Source organism: Ambystoma mexicanum, chromosome 4q, assembly GCF_040938575.1.
Source record: "Ambystoma mexicanum isolate Mex_15411 chromosome 4q, UKY_AmexF1_1, whole genome shotgun sequence".
Taxonomy (NCBI): Eukaryota; Metazoa; Chordata; class Amphibia; order Caudata; family Ambystomatidae; genus Ambystoma; species Ambystoma mexicanum.
In genome coordinates this window covers 1104877761-1104903393 of record NC_090928.1, presented here as the reverse complement: position 1 = coordinate 1104903393, position 25633 = coordinate 1104877761, and the positions used below count along the sequence as shown (strand labels likewise).

At 44.8% G+C, this 25633-nt stretch overlaps 1 protein-coding gene across 2 annotated transcripts in view; it reads right to left on the bottom strand.

The window, feature by feature from the left end:
- Positions 1–25633, bottom strand: part of LOC138468214 (xanthine dehydrogenase/oxidase-like) — a 1072878-nt gene that overhangs the window by 695876 nt on the left and 351369 nt on the right. The window contains exon 7 of one of the 2 annotated variants that reach the window (XM_069608673.1): positions 19448–19519. In XM_069608673.1, coding sequence (XP_069464774.1) covers positions 19448–19519 — 72 coding nt within the window. The remainder of the gene's footprint in view (positions 1–19447; positions 19520–25633) is intronic. The other variant, XM_069608674.1, reaches the window with a different exon arrangement.

The following is a 25633-nucleotide window of genomic DNA, read 5'->3' as shown; positions in this document are numbered from 1 at the left end:
CACTACATACTTGCAGCATATCGACATAATCGATATATAAATGCTTAAAAGGAACATTCGGTCGAGGAATCAACCTCAGATTATTCGCAGTGTGTGCTCAGCGGTAAACTTTTGACATATGATGCAATTTACTACATAAAAGGCAACGTGTTCTATGAGGTTCAGTTTGAACCAATTCTCCACAATAGTTGCTGTGAGGCTTTCCCTAGTTACATGCACGGGGTAGTGTAGCTGTTCTAGCGCTACCCTTAATAAGGCTACAGGCATCATCAGCTTCCCAGTGCTGTCCTGTCGCCACAATGCTTCAGAGGGAGATAAAGAACACCCCCTGTTTCCATAATTCTTGCTCTTCCAGAGGAGCACTGCCTTGAACCTCCATCAACTGTGTTCTAGATAAATGATTAAATCCTTCATTTATAATCATAATCGTGACCACTTTTTCTTTCACATCTGGAGTATCAAAACTTGAAATATCAGGTGAATATGCAACCCTTTTGGCCTCTACATAGCTTTGTTCCCGCGTGAAATAAAATCAGTTCTCTTAGTATGTGCTGCACATTTAACTATTGCAATGGCTACTGGGAGTTGTAGTGCCTTAATAAGCCTGTCCAATAATGCTGCGTGTTGCACTGGAGTGCCGTTCGATCGGAGGTAGCCCCTCCTTTACCAATGCGCTAGCCCTGCATGTACGGTTGATGTCACATAGGTAGAGTCACTGTACACCATCACTTTCTGCTCTTCATGTCCTTCGAGCGCTGCAATAAGTGCCACCAATTCTGCAGCTTGTGCTGAAAAGTGAGACGGTAGTCTTGCACTTGTTACCACTTCAAATTCTATATTTGCTATGTGCCTTACTATGGCAGAAACTGAATGCCTTTCTCCATCAGTTTGATCAATTTCTGAAGACCCATCAATAAAGAGAACCTCCCCTCCTGCTAGAGCATTCACCTGTAATCTTGGAATCTCACCATAATACTCGTCACAGTTTGAGCAATCATGTACATGCTCATCCGCTGCCACAGGTTCGGCTATATTAGTGGCAGGGTTCACTATTTTACACCTGACTATTTTTATGGCTGAGTTTGACAGTTTACTTCATATGTAGAATCTCTCTGGGATGTCAGTGTACCCTTAGGTTTCTCCAAAACAGCAAACAAAGTATGCTCAACAAAGAAATCACGGAGCACCCTATCACAATGCATGTAGACTTCTCAATGGCCAACGTGGCTGCTGCCAGCGATTGATCGCAAGGAAAGTGTCCTCTCATAACTGGATCTAAAATCCCATTATAATATGCCAGGTGTTTATACCCTGTGTGGTCCTCTGTGTAAGCACTGCTGTCATAACTGTCCCATTCGTATGTGAAAACAGGAAGAGCTCCTCAGAATAATCAGGAAATTCCTAAGACTGGAGCTGTACAAATTGCTTTTTTCAATTCTTCAAACCCTTCCTCCATTTCCTCAGACCATTCTATTTTTTCCTTTTTTACCTGTGCTTTCCTTAAAGCCTGTAAAAGGGTTTTTGTATATGAACTATAATGAAATACCCATGCTCTAACAGAGTTACACAATTCTAGAAAATGCTACATTTGCTTATCGTGTGTGGTTTTGGTGTTTTCATAATCTCCTCTGCCCTCTCAGGTGTGACCTTCTCTCCCTCATGTGAAATAAACTAGCCTATGTACAACACCTCTTCCGGACAATATTGCAATTTTTCCTTGTCTACTTTATATCCCTTATGTGATAGGATAATCATCAACTGAATCAAATCTTGCCTGCACTCATCTTCTGTTGTGCTACAAACTACAATGTCATCTACATATTGCAGCACAACACTTTGCAAATCAATATTTCATCTGCAGGATCCTATTAAAAATTGGTGGAGACTCACAGTACCATTGGAGCAAATGAGTACTCTTCAGCTTAATCTGCTGAAACGTGAATGACATAACATCTTGGGAGTCCTTATGCAACAGGATTGAGAAAAACACATTTTTCAAGTCAATCACTGTGAAATAACATGCCTCTGTAGGGATACTACATAAAATCGTTGCAGGATTTGGAACTAAAGGAAATTCTGCTTCTACAATCTGATTAATTGGCCTCATGTCCTAGATTAGTCTCCAAGCCCCTCCCTTTGATTTCTTCACAGGGTATACAGCCGTGTTACACAGTAACTCTGACATCACTAGGATACCCTGTTCCATCATGGCTGATATAGTCTTAAAAATACCATCATCTGCCTCTCGAGACATGTGGTATTGTCTTGCTCGAGGTAAAATTGCTTCTTGTTTCAGCTTAAACTTAATTTCTCCACCCCCTTCAATAGGCCTATGTAATAGAGGCCCGTAGTGCATAAAGAGGTTGGCATTTGTTCCATGGCTTCATCAAAAAATGCTGGGTGCTGCCTCACTATCATCATTCGCTGTGGGACCTCCTTTCTCTCTATTCTGATCCAATATGTAATACTCATTTCGAATACTACTTCATCATCTGATGGATCATCTCTAAACATATCTTCGTCTGTGACGATGGTCAATCTATACCCTTCCCCAATGGCAACCAATGTTCTCCATGACCTGCCCTCGTCATCGGTTCCTTCGATCGAGTATGGCCAATTCCCCTCGCACTATGGCTGCATGTAATTCTAAGAGAATAGTTTGTTCCCCCTCTTCGTCCATATGTACCTGTGGTCTAAACAGCAACTTATCAGGTATCCTCATAATCTTTCCCACTAAACTGGATAGCCATGTCAACAGAATGTGTACCCCATAAAGAAAGACTTATGGCTCTAATGGCATTCATCAAGGAGTAATTTGCCCTGTAAATGCCATTCTAAATTTGCCCATGTTCAAATAATGTATCCCTGGAGTGGAACACACTATGCCTTCATCAGTGAAGGAAATTGTCATATTTAACTTTGTCATTAAATCTCAGCCCAGAATATTAACCGGTGTCTGCCTTGAATACAATAATGCAACAGACATATCACACTCTCCTATGGAGACTGGTAATTCATTAGTAAAATGAACTCTGCTTGTAGCTCCAGGGAAACCTTGCACATTCATGGCATTTCCTGATAGCGGATGTTTTCCCTCTCGTATACATGAGCGAGTTGTCCCAGTGTCTACTAAAAAAGAAAAAGATTTGCCTCCTATGGTAACATCAACCCTTGGTTCCTCTTGAGGATCTGGTGTCACCGATAGTACTGAACACATCAAGTCACCCTATGAGCTGTCCTATTGTGGATACATGCTTATCACTGTTCCCGTAAAAGGACTTCCTCCCACTACATTGACACCCCCTACTCTAGGTGTCAGCAACTGTCCAGTGTTTGTGCTTTGCTGTATCTGCATGGGTGCATCCTGTGACTGTCCTTGCAGCAGATTCAATGGTGCTTGCTGTTTGATGTTTGGTGAACCCATCCCTAGCCTGTGAGCTATATGCTGGAGGATAAGCTGTCCCCCGTCTTGAGATTTGCCCATTCTGTGCATACCCTTGGCTCCCACATATTTGCGTGATGTGCCCTGTCATTCCACATGTCCAACAAACAGGAGTGGCTCTTCTAACTAGCCCCCCTTGATTAAAACCTTCTTGCACATTTTGGTTATCAATCTGAACATTCTGAAACCTGCCTTGGTTATTTTGAAAGCAACCCTGATTATTGTGGAAAACACTGCTTCCTCTGAAACCTATTACTTTGCCTTGCTGCGTGAACCCGTTCTCTGCTTGTCAGTACCACTCCTTCTATGGCGTACTTTGACAATTTCTTCTGAACTAACTTAGCTTCCTCAAGTTTCCTAGCATCTTCCTGCTTCTTATTTTTCTCTTGCAGCAGCTGACAGTGATGCACTATAGGGGAGTCTCTCTACAGTGTTTGTGCATTGGGAGGTGGAGCCTGTACACTAACACCAAACATTCACAGCGGAGCGTGGTGTAGTCCAGGCAGAGTACCTTGCAGTCTGCACAGTCCACGTAGAACGCAGTGTAGCAGAGCACACTTTCTAACTACTAGCACACACAGTGCTCACAGCTTGAAATTGCCACCCGAGGGTGTCCCAAGGTTGCTGGAGGACCGACCAGCTTGCCTGGGTTAACTACCTAATTAATGATATGACTGGAAGTGGAGCTGGGGCACTGCGAGAGGCACCGATTGCAGCAGAAGCCGGCCTCTGATGGACGACGAGCTGTAAGTGTTCCTGTAGAGTATCTCTTAACTTTCACCTGGCTTTTCTGTCCAAACTATACCGTGGCGTACCCCTACTGTCCCTACAGTCAATTCATGATTCATTGCTAACACCACACGGACGTGACCCAGCACTGCTCCGCTCAGCTTAATTTGGTGCCTTTGCATGTATTCTGTCTCCGTTACAGCCAACTGTTAAAACTCCCTCTGAAGCCCGAGGGACATGCAGGAAGAGGTGGACTCTGGCAGCTCCCCGAGCCGTCGGGTATGCCCTGTCCTCAGAAATTGTTTGATTGGACACTCACCGTTAATGTTAATGGTATTATATAATTCCCTTCCGCAAACTGCATGAAACATTAGACTCCTTGTTACTCTGGCAGCTGTTTTTGAAAGACTGCTTGTTTGTCATCTTGCCAAGTTGAGGGGCTGCGAGGCTTCTCTCCCCTCATTACCTGGTTTGGGGCTCTATTGTAGCAGGTTGCAACTCCTATTTGCTGCATCCCTGGTCATTTTCTGCTGCTTTTCAACTGTCTGTTGCAGCTTTTTTTTTACGTTTGCTGCCCACTGCGTCCTACTACAGCTCCTTGTGAAGCCTGAGAGACAGGGGGGAGACGGACTCTGGCAGCTCTTTGAGCCGTCGGGCGTGCCCTGACCTCTGAGCTTGTTTTATTTGTGTACATGTTATCCTGAACACCTTCTTAATACTAACGCTATTGGCAGTATTTAATTTTTGCCTGACAACTGCATGAAGCTTTGGATCTATTGTTAACTTGGCTGTTGTTTCTGGAAGCTTGTGTGTTTGTCTTCTAATCAGGCTGAGGGGCTGCAAGGTTTCTCTCCCCTTATTGCATGGCTTGGGGGATTATTGTAGTGTGCAGCGACTGCTAGCTGCTGCACCCTTTTGTTTATTATTCTTCAACATAGCCTGTGTTTAACAACTCCTGGACAACTTTCCCTTGCATTGTGTTTATTGGTTCTTATTTTGCATGTATTTTATCCTTCCACCGCACCAGTGTCTCCAAGCCAAGCTAAGCAAAGCTAAGTAAAGTTGTTTAGGGTGAGTTTTTGGCTGGTTGTTTCTTTCTATTTTACTTGCATCACATTGTATTGCACCTTATTTGGCACTCTGGTTGATTAACACGGTGCCCCATGTCTAAGCGCAAAGATAAGGATCCACCTCTATTGGCCAATAAAACAAAAAAAAGGTAAATCCAGCATAGTAGCTGGCTCTGGCGGCCCCGACCGCAGTATTGCTGCCACCAAACTGAAGAACGGTAAAAATGGTCAGTTGCCCCCAAACCAACCATCCTTAAACGACTATCTGAAACAAATGGCTGGCAAACTAGACGAACGCATCCAGCACACTGCAAGGGCAATTGAGGTTGCTATTCTTCACTCCACTGATCGTGAAACTATAATGCCCCCCCTTCCCTCTCCAAGCACTAGCCCCCCAAGTTTATATCAGTGCCTCAATGGCAGTCTTATTGCCAGTGAAGTAGTAAGGAACTCCACTGTGGGGAACGGCTCTTTGGGCTTGCAACTCAAAAAGGAGGGAGGGAGACCCCCAACAGGGGAGGTGAGTGGAACAGAGCAGAACCCATTGGAGTTCATCTCTGTAAATGATTCACTGAACTCAGCCTCCATTGATTTCAAAATATTGGAGAAAGTACTGGATGAAAGGCCGGAACCTGTCCTCTCTAGAATCACTTCCCCGAAACATTCCATGAGCATGTCACTCTGTATCATAGATGATTTAATCAGGGGGCTAAAAAGATATTCTGGAAGTTAAAGGTATGGTGGAAGTGAGAAATAGTCCTGTGGTAACAAGGCCAGTGTGAACAAGCCCAGCCCAGCCACCCTGCTGCTAAATACCGTCAACACTCTCTATGAAAGGGAAAGCTGAATCGATGCCCTGGGCATCTATCCCACCAGTCCCTGTCTACACCTACCAGAATGTGCCTCCCACACAGGGTCGCGCACGGCTGCGAACTAAGGGCCTAAGAATGGCCTCTGCAGTGGGGTCCCACACAATCTGTAAAAGCTCTGGTCAGTTTGCACAACAAGCAGCTTTTAACCTACCCCCGGAAGCAGCACCCTTGGTGGGTGTGATCATAGGTTTGCCCCCTCTAGATCAGGTTATCATAGAATCTACAATCTCCCCCCATAAATAAAACATCTCAATGGATTAACACGCGACTGCCAGGGTGAAGATCAACCCGAGAGGCATCCTGATGGCAAGAAGGGTGCCCTGGGTGGGGAAGGAAACTAAATGGGCAGAGGGGGACTGCGTGGTAGTCTCTTTGACCGCCCCGGCCATGTTGGATTACCTAGTTTCCTCCCTAAACCCAGAGTCTTGCAAATCCTCTGTCCAAAATAGTGCATTTTTCCCCCTAGTTGCTTTCAATCCATCCCAACTAGCCCCATTCACGCCCCAGCGTGAGTCTGAGAACCCCAACGCATGGGGGGGGGGTCAAAGGCTATGATAGGAAGGGGAGAGGTTAAAGCAAGAGAAAGAAGGGGTGTCATAGGATTGGCAAATCGCTTTGAGCCCTTAGGGGACATTGAGGAGTTGGACTGACTCACTGCCCCAAAGGGGGCCAAGGTGTGGCTGGGTCCCCTCGGGGCTGTACAGAACAGCATAACAACAGTGAACATGTAGTTTTCACCCCAGGCACAGCCATGTAATTTCTGTCTTGGAACATAGCCGGCGCAGTGAGCAAACTGACGAAGAATGAAATAGTCAGCTCTGAGGCAATATGATGTAATATTCCTGCAGGAAAGATGGGCTTTGTCCCCATTCTCCCTGGATGGTTATGTCATAAAGTGTATTGCAGCCAAGAAGGGTGGGAGAGGCTGCTGCTATGGGGGCATGGCAATTTTGTTTAAGTCCTCTCTCAACCTTGTGTTAACAGTTAGGAAAACCAAAAACGTGGCCCTACAGTGTATCAGAGCGCAGCCCGAGCAGGGACGATCAGGGACGATAATTGATCCTAATGAATTTTTACAACAGCCCACACATCCTTAATAAAAGTTATCCAGGGACGCTGAAGGACCTTATTGAATCAGAGTGCATATCCACAGGGAGCCAAAACCCACTCTTGATCCTGTGCAGGGATTTTAATGCCAAACTGGGCATAGGGATCAATAGCAAAATCGTGGACCCGGCTGAAGAGTTCATCTATGGGATAGCTCCGCCCCAATTAATAGATGAAAAAGCATGTGTAAGAGGCCTCCAGTTTAACAGTTGGTTTTTGGACTGGGGCATTCGCTCCCTAAATGGCTGAGTTGGCTTGGACCGACCTGGGAAGCCCACGTTCCACTGTACACAAAGGACATCTACGATAAATTACCTTTGTATCTATGCAAAAGATTGGCCTCTAAATATGGAATTGCAGGTCCTGGAAGAATTGCACAGTGACCATTACCCCTGCGCCTGGTACTAAGGGTTGGTCAATCTGTGGTGTCACACGTTAGTTTACCGCACATGAATTACTGCAAAATGAATCCCCTCTGTAAGCGCAGAGTGAAATGGGCTAAAATGGATCCAACAGCTACTCAGACCAAGGCGGCTCACGCAACCAGGGATGTGGACCCAAGGGAAATCATTCTGGCCTCACACAAAATCTGCAAATCCCTAACAGATCTCTTTCAGAAGGATTTCAAATCAGGGAGACCTAACATCCAAAGCTAGTTTGATGAATCCTGCCGTGCAGCCCAGAATAAACTGAAGGGGCTCTTGCGTGCAAGGGACAGCAGTAGAGGTGAGATAACTAGTGCCCGCGCAAACTATAAAACTGTATTGGCAAACGGGAAACACCATTTAGAAGAACAGGCATGGGAAGAACTCCTTCAGGCCGTAATGGTAGGGAACTCCAAAGAGTTTTGAGAGTTTGTGGCAGATGGGCATGTCTACAAAGGAATAAGAACACACAGAGAGAATAATGTGAGTGTGGAAGCCTGGTCTGACCATTTTAGCTCCTTATACAAGGCAGAGGCCTCTAACAATTTTGAAGGGGGGCATTGTACTACACTATGCCTAACGGCGAAGGAGGTTCAATTGGCAGTGAATAAGCAAGTACATAACCGAGCGCTGGGTTCAGATGCAATTCCAGCAGACCTTTATAGGGAAGAGGCAGTTTTGTGGACCCTCCTATTAACTAAATGCTTCAATGCTTATCGTGAACTTGGCGAATATCTATCTTCGTAGCACCAAGCAATAATTTACCCCATCTTTAAAAAAGGCAATCCAGGGAGTCCTGTATCATATAGGCCAATCTCCTTGTTAGACACCTCATTTAAGATCTTTGGTCGTGCTGTCTTGGAACACCTGGAACAGTAGATCTCTGACAAAGAGGTCCTTGTAAATATCCAGTATGGCTTTTGCCCAGGCTTGGGGACCCGAGATCAAGTCTTAAATGTGTATCTGGTGGGAGCATTGTCTATTTTTGTTAGGGGTGAACCACTTTACCTGGCGTTCATGGACCTGAACACAGCATTTGACAAGGTGGATAGAGCCATGTTGTGGGGTGTGCTCAGGTCCATGGACTCCCAGGAGGAGTTGGTAAAGGTGCTGCAGATTATTCACGAAAAAACCTCCGCCTGTGTGAGACATGGGAAGCAAGGCCAATGTACAGGTTTTTTTTTAAGTGGACCTGGGAGTCCGCCAGGGATGCGTGGTTGCCCCAGTGCTTTTTGCCCTTTACATTAACGGACTTTACCGGGCACTGGTGGAAACTAATGCTGACTTCACTAAAGTGGGTGGGCTCCCGGTCCCAGTATTATGCTATGCAGATGATATGGTTCTAATTGCTCGGACCCCCATAGCCCTACAACATCTGGTGGATGCCTACACTCTGTTTATGTCCAATCTCAAGCTAACAGTGAATTCCAAGAAATCCACAGTAATGGTTTGTTCGGGTAGAGGTGGTAGATCACTAAAGATGCGAAAAATGTGGATTGGCAGTGAACTAATTCCCATGGTAGATAGATTTGAGTATCTTGGAGTCACCTTCAGTGAAGACTGGCAGGGGTCCAGTCATATAGAGAAGCAGTGTCGGAGAATGAGGCAGGCTCTGGGGGTTTCTCTCGTTTCCAGAACATGTGCTCAGGACAACCGAACAAGCTGATGCTGGAGGTGTACAGAGCTCAAATGAATGATGCTACCAACTATGGGGCTGCCCTGTGGGGCATGGATAAAGTTACCCTAATTGAAACCATAGAAAACACCTACCAGAAAAAACTGCTTGGCTTACCGTGCTCAGCACCCAATTTTGCCACACACATGGAACTTGGAAGCTCCCACATTGGCGATGAGTGGCAGATGGCCCCTCTGTCGCACTGGCTGGCGATATGGTCGAGCCCGAAAGCCACTCTAACACACATGATAATCAGAGCCTTGACGACCAGCCTGCTTAAATCTAAAATACCATGGCTATCCTATATTTACAAATGTATTCCCCAGTTGAATGCCCAGAACCTCAGATGTCCTGCTCTCTTGTTATCGTCTACAGTAAACATACAAACAACTGTTTAATTCAATGCTTGCATCAAACAGAGAACCTCTGGGCTTAGGGTTGAGGCTAACAGAAAGCATATGTTGATCTCTGGTGTAGGGGGCATCCAGCCATATCTCTTGCATAACCATAGGCCCTCTGACCTCTGGCCTTTGACCGGGGCACGCTTTAACTCCTTATGGCTTAGGACACAAAGAATTGGCTAAATATGGAACATTCTACAGTTTGTCCGTGCTCTGAGTAGCCTGAGGAGGATCTTTTAAATTTTGTAATGTTTTGCCCAGCTGATCAGGATATAAGAAAAAGGACTATTGTACCTTTGCTTAAAAATGCTGGTTTTAGTGAGGTTAGACCTGCCCTGATCTTTGTGTTGTGTGCTGAAACTGTCCCAGTGGCATGGGGCTGTGTAGAATGGTTAAGAAAAGCCTGGGAGTGGTGGAACAAACTGCTTTTAAGATGAGATAACACATGCACTTTCCAATAGTATGCTATTTTAATGCTTTTACATCATTTTGTACGATCTCTGTCCCACCACTGCTTCCCCGGAAGTTGATTCATCACAACTTGCTTTCCGGAACTCAAGGCGGAGATCAGAAATGCGCAGTCCTTGCCGACCCCGAATTACAAGAAACCATTCTACTTGTTTTCTGATTCGAATGAGCTGGTGATGACAGCGGTCCTGAGCCACCAAGCATTGCTAGGCCACAAACATTTAGCATACTACAGCGGACTAGTAGACACAGTAAAGCAGGAATAGTTCCCTTGTGAGCAAGCATTAGTGGCACCGGCTTTTGCGAATCAAACGTCTTCAGCCATTACTATGGGTTACTCAGTGACACTGTATGTAGAGCATGCCGTCTTTGCGATCTTAGAAAAATCCAAGTCGACTTTGACTTTTCGAGGTATGAGGTAATTCTGTCAAATGCATCAATACATCACGTGCAGTGTTACCTACTCAAGCCTGCGACATTTGCAGCCAAGCCAGTACAGCCTGATATTTTTCATGACTGTACCACTTATGAGGGGGAAAAGCAAGAGAGGTTGAATGTCAAAGAGGATGCCTTGGAGGGAGGTGAGGTACTTTTTTGTTGATGGGTCTTCAATAATTAATCAGGACACTGGTGAGAGGCATACGGGTGCAGCCATTGTGGTCTTTGTGGACGGGGAATACCGGGTCAGATTGAAGAGACGGTTGGCATCACATTACTGCACCCAAACGGCAAAACTAAGGGCACTTATAGAGGTGCTAGAAATTAGTAAAGGGCAGGTAGTCACTATTCATTCTGACTCTGCGTATGTCACTGCCACTGTGCATTCAGGGTTATCAATGTGGCAGAGAAGAGGGTTTAGGAGATGTGATGGGACCCCCGGTCAGCAGGCTCACTGCTATGCAGACTAAATGAAGCGTTACCTTTGTCAGCAGAAGCAGGTTTAGTTAAATGCGCTGCGCATACCAACCATACTAATTTGAAAGCCCTTGGAAACAATGACGTAGATGTGGCAGAGGAAGCAGGGTACTTAACATTTTTCAGATTCCCAGAAAATGAGAACCATGTTCCAGCAGGTACAGTTGTCAACCCCATACACTAGAGTCCTGGTGCTTCAGATTATAGAGCTACGAGGGAAAGCCCCTAGGGAAGAACAGGAGCTCTGGAAAAAGAGAGGATATGTCCTCTCACCCATAGATTTGCTGTGGAGACAGGAGTTGACGGGGAAAGTAGTAATGCCCATAGAGCTACATTACCCGTCACACACCTCTTGGCAACAAATTGCAGCAGAGCTCCTGGAAGAAGGGTTTATACCGAACCTCCAGGAACAGGTAATTAGATTCATAGGAAACTGTGTAGTTTGCAAAGGATTCAATCCCAGAAACACCATGAGGTCATAAGGGGAGTCTTGCCAAGGCCCTCTGGGAAATTCAGTGAGCTCCATATTGATTTTGTGAACATGATCATGAGGTACAACAATTATCAGTACCTCATTGTTGTTTGTTTATTTTCCCGGTGGCTTGAGGTTGGTCCGTGTGTACATCCTGATGCTAAGTCTGGCAAACTGGATGGTGGAGAGACTAAATGGGGTCCTTAAGGCCTGATTAGCGAAAGTGTTCAATGAGTTGAAAAAGTCTGGGTACAGCTGTCTTCCCCTAGCACTATTTTATTTGAGAAATCAGCCAGGGAAAGACCATCATTGAGCCCCCATGAGATTGCGACGGGGTGTAGGCTACACACACCTCTTTCACCTGCATGCTCTGCATCAGACACACACAAGACCGCAGACGAGCTAGGCAAGGATCTTAGGGAGTACCTTAGAACTTTAACCAAAAGTCTCAAGATTATATCTTGACAGGTTGTGTCTTCTCACCAACAGACTACAGGGGGAAACGGCAAGGAAATCAACCCTCAAAGCAAGCAACAACTACTCCTGGTAGATTGGATTTCTGTCCAGTCCTTCATACGCCGCTGGAACAAGTGGCATTTCCTTGGGCCACTCTGTGCAATTTACTCAAATCTGACTGCTGTGACGATGGAGGACAACAAGAAATGGATCCATATCATTGATACCCAAAGGGATTGTGTCACCCCTCCAACGGGACAGGAGCAGGCACAAAGTTAAGTATGCCCTAAGGATCTGCCGTTCATTGCAGTTGAAAAGGTGGTTGCAAATGAAAATCTTTGACTTTAATTTTTTGATTTAGAAAAATAAGAAATATTGAAATGTATAATGTGTGTTAAAATGTGTGTTTATATAGTTGTGGTTCTCTTGTTAAGATGTTTGCATCTGGCAACACGTGTAAATGTAGAAGGTTCAAATGTATCTAGTTGTAGAGCACTCAATGTATTGTCCTGAGAAAAAAGAAGTGTTAATATTGATATTTTGGATAATGAGGATGATGAACTAGATCCCACAACACACGTACATGGTTTTCCAGTGGATAATGTATGGTATAGCCATATGAGGAAGGTTGAGAGAGAGAGATCAGTAGGATATTCCTACATCTGCTCTCTCATCCCCCATGCTTCTGGTGCCGCTAGGGTGTTGAATGAAGTAGAGGTAACAGACACACTGTGTCTAGTGAACCTAGCATTGTGCAGGGTCTGAGGGATGTTTAAAGGGCAATCAGTTACAGCATCGGTTTTGCCTATCGATGAAGAATGTTCAGCTGCAGATCGCAAAGGGCAGAAGAATGTCCGGTATATACAAAGAGTTCAATTGAATTTAGAAGGAGCTATTTTTTTTTAAAAAACGCTCGGAGCAAGGGGTGAAATCTTGCAGAGCTGGAGGAATGAAGGGATTCTCAGAAGAAGGGGTTGCTCTAATAAACCAACAATGAGGGAGTGTGTGGAAAAGCTAGTTGCAGCATCTGACATGGCTCAAAGAGCCAGAAAACCCAGTTCAGATACAGACAATAATTTTTCTCTGTGTTTTAAGGCTGAGGCACAGAGCCCTTTGGCACAAATAGGAACTGCAGCTGCATGCTTCACATCGCTGATTCAGCTGGAGGTATGGCTGCCCTTTTGAACAATTTCTGGACTTGTGGATCATACTCCTATAGGCAGTTACCTCCAGCCTGCTGAGGTGAGTACAGTCTCGCTACACTCCACGTGCCAGTTCTCATCATCCCTGAGGAACATCTGGTCCCGACCCTTCCAAAGCCCAATGCTTCATCTGTGCACCCTTTGTCCCCTGTGCCCCTTGCGACCCCTTCATCATCATATATGGACAAAACAATGGGACTCATTCTAAGTTTTCCAGTCCAGAAACAAGGGTGTTGGTAAGCTCATGACTACGTGTCTGCCTGCCATGGCCGTTGAGCCCAACAGGTCTGACCCTGCCGGGCACTGCGGCCACGGTAAGCAGACTGTTCAAGGAAGCATCAGCACCATTAGCAACAGTGTCAGTGCTTCAGAGTCCCCACTCCCATAGTGTCCTTTCAGATTCCATGGAAATGGGGACTTACATTTTACCAGCTCCTGACTTCCCAGCTGCCAGACTTGTAATAGCACGGTTGCACCGGGAAGTCAGGTGCCGGTAAAATATTACGAGTCCAGCGGCAACCCGATGGTAGCACTGGGAGGGTTACCGCCAGACTCGCAATTAAACCCAATGACTTTGTTTGACGACGGGAACCAGGAAATATTCTTTATTGAGAAACCTAAGGCCTTATCTCCCCCCGTTAAACCCACACAGGAAGACTATGGGTCGGTGCAAATGGCTTTTGCTTCCAAAATTCAGAAAGCCAGGGATACTATAGTATCGGCCAGAGAAACATCCAACATATTGGAATCCACATCTGTTGGGGGAACTCAGGCAGAGGGAAGTAGTTAATTTTCATTTCCATCCCACCTCTGAAGAGGAGATGGTCAGAGTGCTGGCCACCATTAATCCCACCTCATGCTCTGAAAATATAATTCCCCCGAAAATCATATTGGAAAAAGAGGAGATCTTCTCACCTGTCCTGACCAAAATAGTAATTGCATCATTCAAAGAAGGCACTGCGCTCAAGTGCATAAAAGCAGTTAGCATCACTCCCCTCGTCAAGAAACCAGGTTTAGACCCCAAGGACCCAAGCAATCTGCGCCACATTACCAATTGCAATTTCGTGCCTAAGGTCCTGGACAAAATAGCAACAGCTCAACTCCAGAAGCATGTCGAAGCTAATTCCATCTTGCACGACCAGCAGAAGGGTTTCCGCACTGCACACAGTATGGAGACCGCCATGTTGATCTTACAGACACACATGCTTAGTTTTCTTGATAAGGGCAAGACAGGGCTACTGATGCCCCTGAACCTGAGCGCGGCATTTGATTTAGTAGACCACCAATTATTACAAATGGTCTGGGACAAAATGGCCGGCTGCTCCAAAGAAGCATTAGGATGGTGGACATTCTTAGCTGATTGTGAGGCAAAAGTCCACTGGGGGGGGGGGGTAAATTCTCCAAAGCATCCCATATCAGTTATGGGGTCCTACAAGGGGCTAGCTCATCCCCTCTTTTTTCAACCTGTACATGCGCTGCCTTTGGGAATTACTGGAAAGCATCAGTGCATTTTTTCAAACTACGTCGATGATACCCAACTGGTGGTAGAGCTGGAGAGTGACTACCTTGAGGATAGCACCAAAATCTCCACACTGTATAATATGATAGAGAATCGGATGGAGGGCAACTGGATTTGCCTCAACAGCAAAAAGACGGAGATGATGATCTTCGGTACCCGTCAAGCCCGAGCTAAGCTAGGGTCAGACTATGAATCCTTTTACATCAAGGATACATGCATACAAGTGTCAGAGCAGGTTAAAACCCTTGGAATGGTCATGGAGGCATCCATGGGAGCAGAGGCGCAGGTTCATTTCCTACAAAAGAATAACTCGTACTACCTCCGGTTACTTAGATCCATCCGTCCGTTGCTGAGTGAGAATAACACTGCCACAATCGCTAGGACTACCATTCTGTCCCGATTGGACTATGGAAACTCTCTCATGCTCGGGGCCATTAAGATCTGCATAGAGAGATGTCAGATCATGGAAAATAACGCTGTCCACATAAGCAAGGGAATGAAGAAAAGTGATCACATTAACATGGAAAGGAAAGCACTGCATTGGCTTAAGATCGAAGATATGATCCAGTTCAAAATCCTGACATTGGTGCACAGGTGCCTATACGGCAATGCACTGGTATATCTCAAGAAAAAATCTTATGATGATCCCAAATCGTTCACTGAGATCGGAGGTGCAAGGCAGGATCATAGTTCCTCCTCACAACCGAGAAACAGGTTCAGGTAGGGCCTTCTCGGTCCTGGCAGCAAAAAAATTGGAATAACCTACCCTTAACTCTCCACCTTGAACCAAGTTATCGGGCCTTTAGAAAGAGCCTCAGTCCCATATTTTTAAATAGAGAATCCAAGTTCCCAGACACCCATCCTGCTTAGGTTAGAGCATTATAAGTCTTGTTCATAACCTTCATGTTTTATGTTATGCGCCCCGATACCTGTGGGCTTTCAGAACTTTATAAGCACATAAAATGGATAAATAAATAAATAAATTTCAACAAACCAATCTGTCTAATTACCTTTCAGCAGCATCGTCAAAGGCCTTAATGGACATTCCTGAGCAGTACCGACTGTTTAGTCATACCAAAATCTTTTTTGCTTCTCTCCAGGCACCTTGCCTCCAAACCATGGCAAATGCCAGTGGCTCCAGGTGACCAGATATGAACTTATATTTATTAATTCATCTGAGTCAGTGTTCAGTGCCATTAAATAAGAGCTGCATGCCCCGAGACTCATAACTTTGCAAAACCGTTACATCCTTGAAATCCTGACAGCTATGGATGGGGTGTGTTTCAAAGAATTAGGAACACTTGTTGCATATTTGGGCCTCCCAATGACTCAGAGAATGGTACCTTGTCACAAACCATTGCTGCCTTACATAAGCTTGGAGTTGTCATGGAAAATGAGGCAGGATTTACAAATGATTCGTGGTTAGACATGCTTCTCTCCTGGGTGCCGTCTTGAATGAGCCTTGCTGTGAAGATTATTTTACCTATTTTTGTCTTTTTTAGTTTTATGTTCTGTTCTTGCCAAATGCATTTATGATGTTGCTCTGCCCAGGTACCAAAAGCAGTTGCCATGATGACTGTGACCCTGTCCAAAGCTAGAATCACTGCCATTTCATCTCACATGGGTACTCAGACTGAAGCTGTTTTGTGTCCTCCACCAAGTAGTGATGATTGTGTGGAGTAGCGGGTAGATTGTGAAAATGGTGGGGGGACAGGTTGTGTTTGTTCAGCAAAGGAGTATACTCATATTGAGACTGGCGTGAAGGGTGATTGTAGGTTTATTCCCCAAGAAGATCATTTTAAAGAACAAACGTACCCACGATCAAGAGGGGTTCATGTTGTGTGTGCCATATTTATGACTGGGGTGTAGCAAACCGGGAGTGATTTTGCAATTTCATATGTATCCAGTAGAGTTAAATGTGAATAGGATATGTTACTTAGTGTTACTTTTTAGTTAAATTGATACATATTAGCTTTGCACGTGCATAGAAAGACAAATGCTAAAACTGCCAAATCACAGCTTCACAGTACTTGCCTCCCAACTCTGGAACACTTTATCACTCAACATTAAAACTATTGAGTCCTTCCAGGTCTTCAGGAAACGCTGTCATCGGCTGGCTCTTGAATAAAGAATAGCACGTACCCCCCAGATATGTATATACACCTCTGTCTGCTCAACTGTGCTTGTGAACTCTGTAAATTGCTGTATATTGAAACTGTATATATCTCACTATGTAACCGTCTTCCTTAAGCGCCCTTCTGCCTCTGGGTTTGGAGCGCTATACAAATAAATAAACATAAACACATAAACATAAACAAATGACATATAAACGTGATTCGGGCATAATGTGATATGGGGTGCCCAGAAGCAGGCAATGAGGAGTTTTTATAATGCGCATGCACGAAAGAGTGCCTGTTCTGAAGAATCCACTATAAAGGAAAGATAGTATTTATAAAACATGCAAGCACACTGAGAAAACATATAAAGGGGATTTATGAATCTACATGATGTGGTCTTTTTATAAACAGATTAAAAATTGGCAGTCAGGGGTTGACTTTGAGAAGCTAGTTCTGCATAGTTCCAGAGGCCAGAGGAAGAGTAAATAAGTAACTTGGAGCTTAGCGATGGTCAGCTCACCTAAAGAAGCTGGTCATGGTTTTTATGGTCTGATAAGTATCACAGAAAACAGATACAATCTCTTGAATGCATTGGAGGTTGACAGAGGGTTGTTGCTATTTTATTTTTGACCAGCATTGAAACAAGGGGTGAATCAATACTCAGTGCTAAAATAATCGAAATCCAGGAGTTTCAATTGGATTCTCAGGAGATGCTGCGTGTGAGGATATGGAAGTTATTTAGATTATAATGTTGCAATGGAGCTTGTGAACCGGGGTATAAGATAGTTATTGCTAGTTCAAAGAGTACCTGTTTACTCAGCCTTCTTCATATCACTTGAAGTATTTATGCATTCCATGTGCAACTAAGAGTTGGAGTTAGAGGGCCTAGGCAACTAGCTACTGATATTGAATTATGTTTGCACACAAATGTCTAACTGTCTGATGATGTCATGACCTACCACTGACAGATTCTAAAAGGAGGTGTGTTTTACACATGAGCTGAAGATGGTAGTTAAGATTATGGGCCTCATTACACGGACGGCGGTAAGGGTTAACGGTCACCGTTAATGGTACCGGTGACCGTTAACCCTTACCGCCTTACTACAAGGTCCCTTTGCGGGTTGGAGACTTTAACGCATGCTTTTTGCAGGCGTTAAAAACCAACCCGCAAAGGGACCAGGCAGCTAATTACGGTACTGCAATTTGCGGTGCCGTAATTAGCACCATCCCCATTCCCATTATGCCCTATGGGGCAAAAATGGGAATGGGGAAGGGCAATGGGAGAAGGGGGAATTACCGCCCCACCAACCTTGGAATAGGGCAGTAATTCCCCTTTCCACCAAGGCGGTGCCAGTATTTTATCGGCATGGACCAAGGTGCTAATAGCACCTTGGTCCACCGCCGTCCGTGTAATGAGGCCCAATGTCTACCAATGAGAACGTAGGAATTGGAGAAAGATGGGATTCCTTTGAAGAGGTTTTGGTCCAATCACATGTGGGGGTGGATTGTAATACAATATATGGGAGTGTTTTAACTGTTGCAAAAATGTACATAATGTGTCAACTTATGTGTTTCAGGGAGAATCAGCGTCATCTAGCTCGTCCCCAGACAATTGAACAATAAACTTGCTTTACGTACAAAACATACATTGATGAACAAAACATGTTCCTCAGGTGATGGGCCTGCTTGGGTTAAAGTAATTAAGGGGCCTTCCCTCACATACACATTATTGTTATGTTCCGTCATAGCAAAAATGACTTCATATGTGTTTCCAATCTTTAAAAGCTTTCTTTTTTCACAGAAATATTTGTTTGACTTCATGGGATCTATGTTTTTACTGTGGCATTCCTTGCCTGGCGCTCGTCACTTCGCCACATTTGCAGTGCAATCCTTACTTTGTGCATGACCTGGCACCACACAAACGCCCATCATTGATGGAGTTGCCCCTCTATCCCACACCTGTTTTTTTCACATCTGTTTGGTCTTCCTCTCCTTCAGTGGAATATGTGTTCTGCCTCGAATGGAAGGGGGGTCCCCCACTTCACCCCCATTCTGCCTAGCACAGCCCTAGCCCCTGAAAACACACCTTGAAACAATCCTCATGTCCCTGCTCCCCCTCCCCAACTTACCTTTCTCCTGTGTCCCCTCATGTCCCATTTCCTGCTTTACCCTACCACCGGCCCCCACTTCCTTCATTTCCATGCCAATTCCTGTGACAATGGCTTCGGGGGGGGGAGACATGTAACCACCTCTGGCCCCCACTTCTTTCATTCCCATGCCATGTCCCATGACAATGGCTTCGTGGGGAAGACATGTAACCACTTATTCTTACCATGGCTATGTTATACGAAACGAATGTACAAGCTCTGTGGAGGAAGTTGTATGCTATGGTGATCTAAAATGTGGTAGAGGAGTCTTTGGCCTTCTAGGGCAGCAGGGAGAGCAACACAGAGTCAGAAGGTCAGCAAAAAAGAGTAAACAACAGTAAAAGGCGACTTGGATAAGAAAAAGAGAAACATACAGAGATTAACTGGAATACATGTGTCAAGTTTATGAAAACATCACTTTCTCGCTTACTGTATTGTTTACCATTCTATCCATGCAGCATCCTGTGTTTTCATCTCTCTTCCCACAGCATTCTCCACTATCCTTTTAGGGGGAAAAAGAGTTCTAAATAAGTACTGTTGTGTTTTTTTTATGTTTTTGCCCAACCATTTATCATATTATATCATATTAACAACATCATATCATATGTATTTTGTATTTGTATTGACAAACAAATGCTGCACATAGGAAAAAGCATGGCAGTAGCAATCCCTTTGTTGGGTACTTTATAATGTAGAAAAAAGGTTGGGACATGAAACAGTGGGGAGAGTAGATTGGAGAATGAACACAATGAAAAACCTGGCGTGGTGAGTACATAAAACCCCCTGTGAGTGTGGGGGACGGGAGAGGGTGTATTAAGGGAATCCCAGAAACTGCCCAGTGGGAGGAGGGGATTGAGGATAAGGTGGAAAGGGGAGATCAGGCCCAGCTTAAGGTTGGATGGCTGTTGTAGACAGCAACAGCATAACATAGTTACATCCTCCAACCGGAGAGTTAACGAAGACCACTGCAGGAGTCAAAGGCTCAGGGCAAACGCAAGCAGACCATACCTATTTCTGCCCCATGCACCACTGTTGTAGTCAGCAACAACATACCAAAGCTAAACTCCTAGCAGAGAGTTCAAGAAGAGCACTGCAGGATTCAAGGGCTCAGGCTGAGTAAAGTTGGACCACACCAGTTTCTTCCTCTGCACCGATTCGTCCCCCGGCCCGTCTCTCAAATGTGCCCTGACTCCTCCTCTTTCTTGTTCTCCCACTGCTAGAGATCACTCATTGTATATTGGCGCCTGGCAAGCATTCAGCATGACCAACGCTCTAAAGATTGTATTTCCCCAAATGGAAGTTCATTTTGAGCTCCCTAATTGCTAGAACGTTATGGTATTTTTAATGTAAGTATATTCCTCCCCTATGCTTTGCAACCATAGCTTCCCTAATAGAAGCCATTGCATCTCCATCTCCACCACCCTCGCCTCATGAAGTGGTGAGGCACGTTACAATGATGCCAGCCTTTCTCTTTCATCCCCTTATCATCGTACTTCCTTATCTTGTCAACAAAACTCTGCCAGAATCTTAGGACTGCAGCTCCGGCTGTACGAGCTTAGAGAGCTACAATAAGCAGTGGCCTCTAAGGGATATTGTATTAGAGTGAAGGCACGCCAAAATAGATGCTTGGGCCTTACCGCGCAGCCCACATAACAATGGCCTTGAATTTCCAATGGGAAATAGTTATATCCTTCACTCTGTGACTATTTGGGGCAAGATATGATGTAGAACGGCAACCAGCCACGGTGTGGCCCTGCTTCCTGCTTTGAGTCCCTTCCTTTAACTCTGCAACCTCACTTCTGTAATGGCCCCTCAAAAGTTGCCAATGGGGTGAATCAAGAACATCCCTACGGGGAGGAAGCAGCATGAGTGGACCCTCATCTGTGGGGAGTGACAGGTGCCCTCTGTTAGCATCAGGATGGTAGCACACACAAACTGTATGGGGTGGAGAATAGGATTCTGGGCTAATTCCTTTTGTCAAACCTATCAGGGAGTTTATGCTTAGCCCGTTAAAATATCTCTTAAATATGACATGGAAGCAACACATCAAAGGACATTGTTCCAATTTGGAATGCTGAGTCTTTTATTGCAGAGCATTTTACAAAGCAAGAGTAGCAACACTACCTTACAGCAGAAGTGTTGGTGAGGAGTAGTGAGAGGGATGTCTCCCAGTGCTACAGGACTGGACGCGTTCATAGTACAGTATAAAGGTGCATTTGAGAGGCTGGTAGGGCTGGGGAAAAGTCTCTTCCAGGTCAGAGAGGGTACCAGATTTAAGACACTGCATTGTCCAACAGGACACTCAGAGGTAAAGTTCCCTATTTCCCTTGCAGACCAGTGATGGGGAACAGGAGAGGTAAATAGAGGTGGAGTGGACTATGTGGAAATCCTGATATTTCCCAACATGCACATAGCCCTGAATGATTGAGAGGGCACTGGAAGAGTCAGTACATGTCAGGGGGAGCAACATGTGCTGACTCACCTTTTAGGGGAAGGCACCAGTGGTGAATTCTCTCCATTTGCCTATAGGCCAGATTGCCATACAGAGAAAGGAGTGAGATGACAGGACTCTGGTTGAGGCAGGGAGAGTTAGAAAAGGGAGAGTGGGGGAGGGTCAGAGAAGAATAGATTGAATCAGGGAGGCAAGCATCTTCTAGTGCAGTGGCGAGATGGGAGGTGGTGGCACAGAGGGGGCTGGACATAGGCAGAAATGAAGTGCTCAATGCGAACGATTAAAGACTGGTCTAAGGGGACATGTAAAGACTTCTCAGCAAACAAACACCTTTAGAAAGCCAGTAGCTCTGGCGACCACTCTGACTGTGTGTCCATGAGATGGACACTGTCCTAGCCCTATTATCATATCAGAAGATCCTCCCCCTTCCTCTTTATTCCTTCTAGTTTCAAGCAAGAGGGGAAAATGTATTCAAGTGGACACACACCAGGATACCCTTTTCCCAGCTTCTCTCTGTCCAGCTGGCAACCACCCATACAGTCTATAAGCCACTAAATGTTATGCATTGATCAGCGCAGAGCAGATCCCACACACCTTCCTCCTTTCCAATGACAACACCATACTCCACTCTACATGTGAACAAGAGAAATTACATCACTTCAAGAAGCATTGCAAAAATAAGAAGCAGAAGAAAGGACATAAACAACTAGACGAGAGGTATTTACATGTCCCTGGCATTATCAGCACACCCACAAGTGAACACAGTGTAGAGGAGGAGCCAGGTACCCCTACTCCAACTGCCCCGCCCCTATTACCTATAGAGTGGGTACCAAGGTATGTCACGTATGCGGAACAGTTAAACCAACAAAGGGCAGTGTGTGGATTCTGTGCAGTATCAATTAGAATACCAGTACCTAAGAGAATCTGGGAGACAAGGTACCCATTGAGAAAACCGTACCTGCATACAAGACAATATGATGGCCATTTGAATGAGATTCCTGAAGAAGCAGAGCAGATAAATGGCAAAGACGAATGGTGACGTCATACAGAGAAAGATGACGCACACAGAAAAGATGCAGAGACCATAGAATGTAGATATTCTATAAGGCATCAAGAAAGTACCAAGGATAAGTGAAATCTTGGGATCAAGGTGAAGAAGCTTATGCCACAGAAGCAGATGAAGATATTATGCTAGTTTATACATGTACAGATTGTTAGGCAGAATCATAGTACCCTTTGGGAACACCACACACAATTAAGACTACAAGTGACAGTACAAATTCACCTTTGGTACAAGCCTGTACCACACAGTAAAGTGGTAGTGATGGCTGAGCAGCAGGACTTATCTCAAGAGTAAAGTGAGCAGTATCAGAAGTTACACAAAGGGACAGCAATTTACTATGGTTCAAGCTAACACTGACTCAAGGTTTCTGAGTAAAAGAATATACATTTATGAACACATCATTTATAAAAACAATTCACTAAAGTAAAGCAGTCAAAAATCACACTCTTATTACACTACCCCACACCCATTCGATTCTGGACAAGTTAAGCTCAAAATGAAGTGAGAGCAAAATGGCACTCCAGCAATTTAAAAGGGAGGGAAAGACAATGTTAGGCACAAATTAAACGTAAGTAAGCAGGCCAATCTAGAAAAGGCAACTACGGTGAGGAAATCAAATCAAGAGGCCTGAGCCAAAGTCAATGGACCAGAGACTTTGCAGAGGATCACACAGTTCAGAGTAGTTTGTGGTTAAGTCTTTGCCAAGAGTTCAAAATGAAGTTGGTCAGAGGAAAAGTTACTCTAAAGAGTAGAGAAGGACAAGCCCTCGGTTTGGCGAAAGATTTAAAACACTTTCACTGCGGTTGGACGAAACGAACAACCGGGTTAGCACAGTACCTTTAGAGCGGAAGAATGCTGTAGCTGAGGCAGACGTTCCTGGCAGATCCTGCAGGCTCACGGTTCCTGAAGCAACTGTCGGACTGACAAGAAGGAGGAAGACTGGAGGGTCCTGCACTGCTCAGGGAGGAAACCAGCAGCGGAGCAAAACAGCGAATGAAAGGTGCACTCTTTAAAACCCAAGCAGGGTCCGATCCTCCTGGCTATCCGGTTCACTGTAGCTGTGCACAGCAAATTCGACCAGAGGAGGGAGGCCTGGCTTGGGGTTTGGCGAACTGGTTGGTCCCACCAGCTCAAGGGGAGAAGATTCCTTGCAGATCTTCCCTGTCGTCGAAGTTTGAAGATTCGGACCCCCAGCAGGGCTTTACTAGGAGGTTCAGTCGTGGTAGAGGTCCTCTTCTGTCAGCTTCTCTTCGGTTCTCTCAATCCAGTGGCGACTCTGCCTTCCAAGCCCAACGGACCTGCTTTTTATACAGTTTTCCCCCATTCATACAGCCTGGCTGTCAATCCCACAGCAGGGTGGCTGTCCTGGCGGGACAGTCACCACAGCCAATCATACAGAGTGTGACATAGGTCTCCAAGGAGACCCTGTGCAGGGAGTCTCAAACCCCTCCCTCACATCCTGTCCCCCTCAGACATTCAGGTGCCTAAGGAGGGCTTCTGTGCAGGAGCCCGCCAAAGGGCGTCAAACAAAGGAACCAAACCTAGTTTGGCGCGCAGAGTAAAACATGAGAAAGACCTTTACAAAAAGTAATGGCGAATAAACGCAGCCAGAACTGAAATAAAATAAAAGGGGTCCAGCGGGTTTATAGTTCGAGGCTACTAACGTAGCCTAAAACGGTACCAAGGCTATTTTCATAGTCTGCGGTACGGACGAAATGATAGATACCACTGCCACCAGCCAAATCTCATCGAAAGGGGTACGAAATAATGTTCCATGAGAAACAGACAAAAAAGGATAACTATTAACCCTTTCCAGTACTCTATGAAAGATAGTTTGTACTGGGTAATTGAATTTAAAAAGTCTAAATAAAGTCAATGGCAACGTTACATGTTCTGGGAGACCGTAGTCAGTCCCAGAAAATGGAGTTTGAGTGGGAAGTCTGAAAAAGACAACCCTGTATCACTGCACTAAAGGTGCTCCACAGTCCATGAACACATACAAATGTACAACACATAGCCAAAACCACATGTAAGAGTGGAAAAAAAGGCTCACACACATTCAGCAGTGCTGAACATTAGCAAGAAGACCTAATTTCAGTATGTCGCAGTTAAAAAGCAAATTGAATTACAAAATGAATCTCAGCAGAAGGAGTTGGATGAGCCAAGAAGCCAAGGTCTTATCAAAACTGAAATTGGCTGACATTGGATACAAATCGTGTGAAGGAACAGAGACTCCTGTTCAGAAGGCTTGAGCAAAACAAAATTTTTGTAACCTAAGGGATAGTCTGTGGTCGGGCAGGACGTTAAGGCTAAAATAATATTTAGTACAGGGGGGTAGTCCTGACCTCAAACATTTACACTACAGTGATTTGCTGTAGAAACAATTATAACACATCTCCATATATAATACATCTTCATAAGTATGCATTCTAGGAGTAAAAACGTACAAATCCAAATTCTGGAAAGACTGGAAAAACCAGTTGTAACGACCTTTATTTATTTAGGTCGCATATTTCAGCATAGATAATTCAATTTTGTTGGCTGAAAGGCTTACATATAAATAGTGAACAATAAACATAGTCCCCAGCTTGCTAAATTTTGTAAAGCGAGGAACCAAATGTTTAACACAGAAGTCACTAAATGCAACCTGTTGTACTTGAAGTTGTACAGAAATCTAAAGAAACTTTTTTAGGCATTCTGCCAACATATCAAAAAACAAACACATTCATAAGATGAGTATAGTGTGTTAACTCCACACTACTATACTGTTACTTTGTTGTGTTATCTGTGTGTTGTATTACAAGATATTACTTCATATTTGTCAACACTTTTGCAACCAATACTTTGTACAATGCAATTTTTTGCATCAAGAAACCTAAAAATAGGGTCTGCTAAGAGGCGACGTCAACACTTAAGGTGGTAATGATGATGTGGGTCATTGGTCTCAATGTTGTAGGTTCAAGACACAATGACGTTGGACGTTTCGGCTGTGTAGGGGTGGCAGCCTTCTTCTGGGGCCAGGAAAAGCAGGTCTCCCTATGATTAAAATACAATATATAAGATATTGTTGGATGTTCCAGAACATGGACCGTGTATACAAA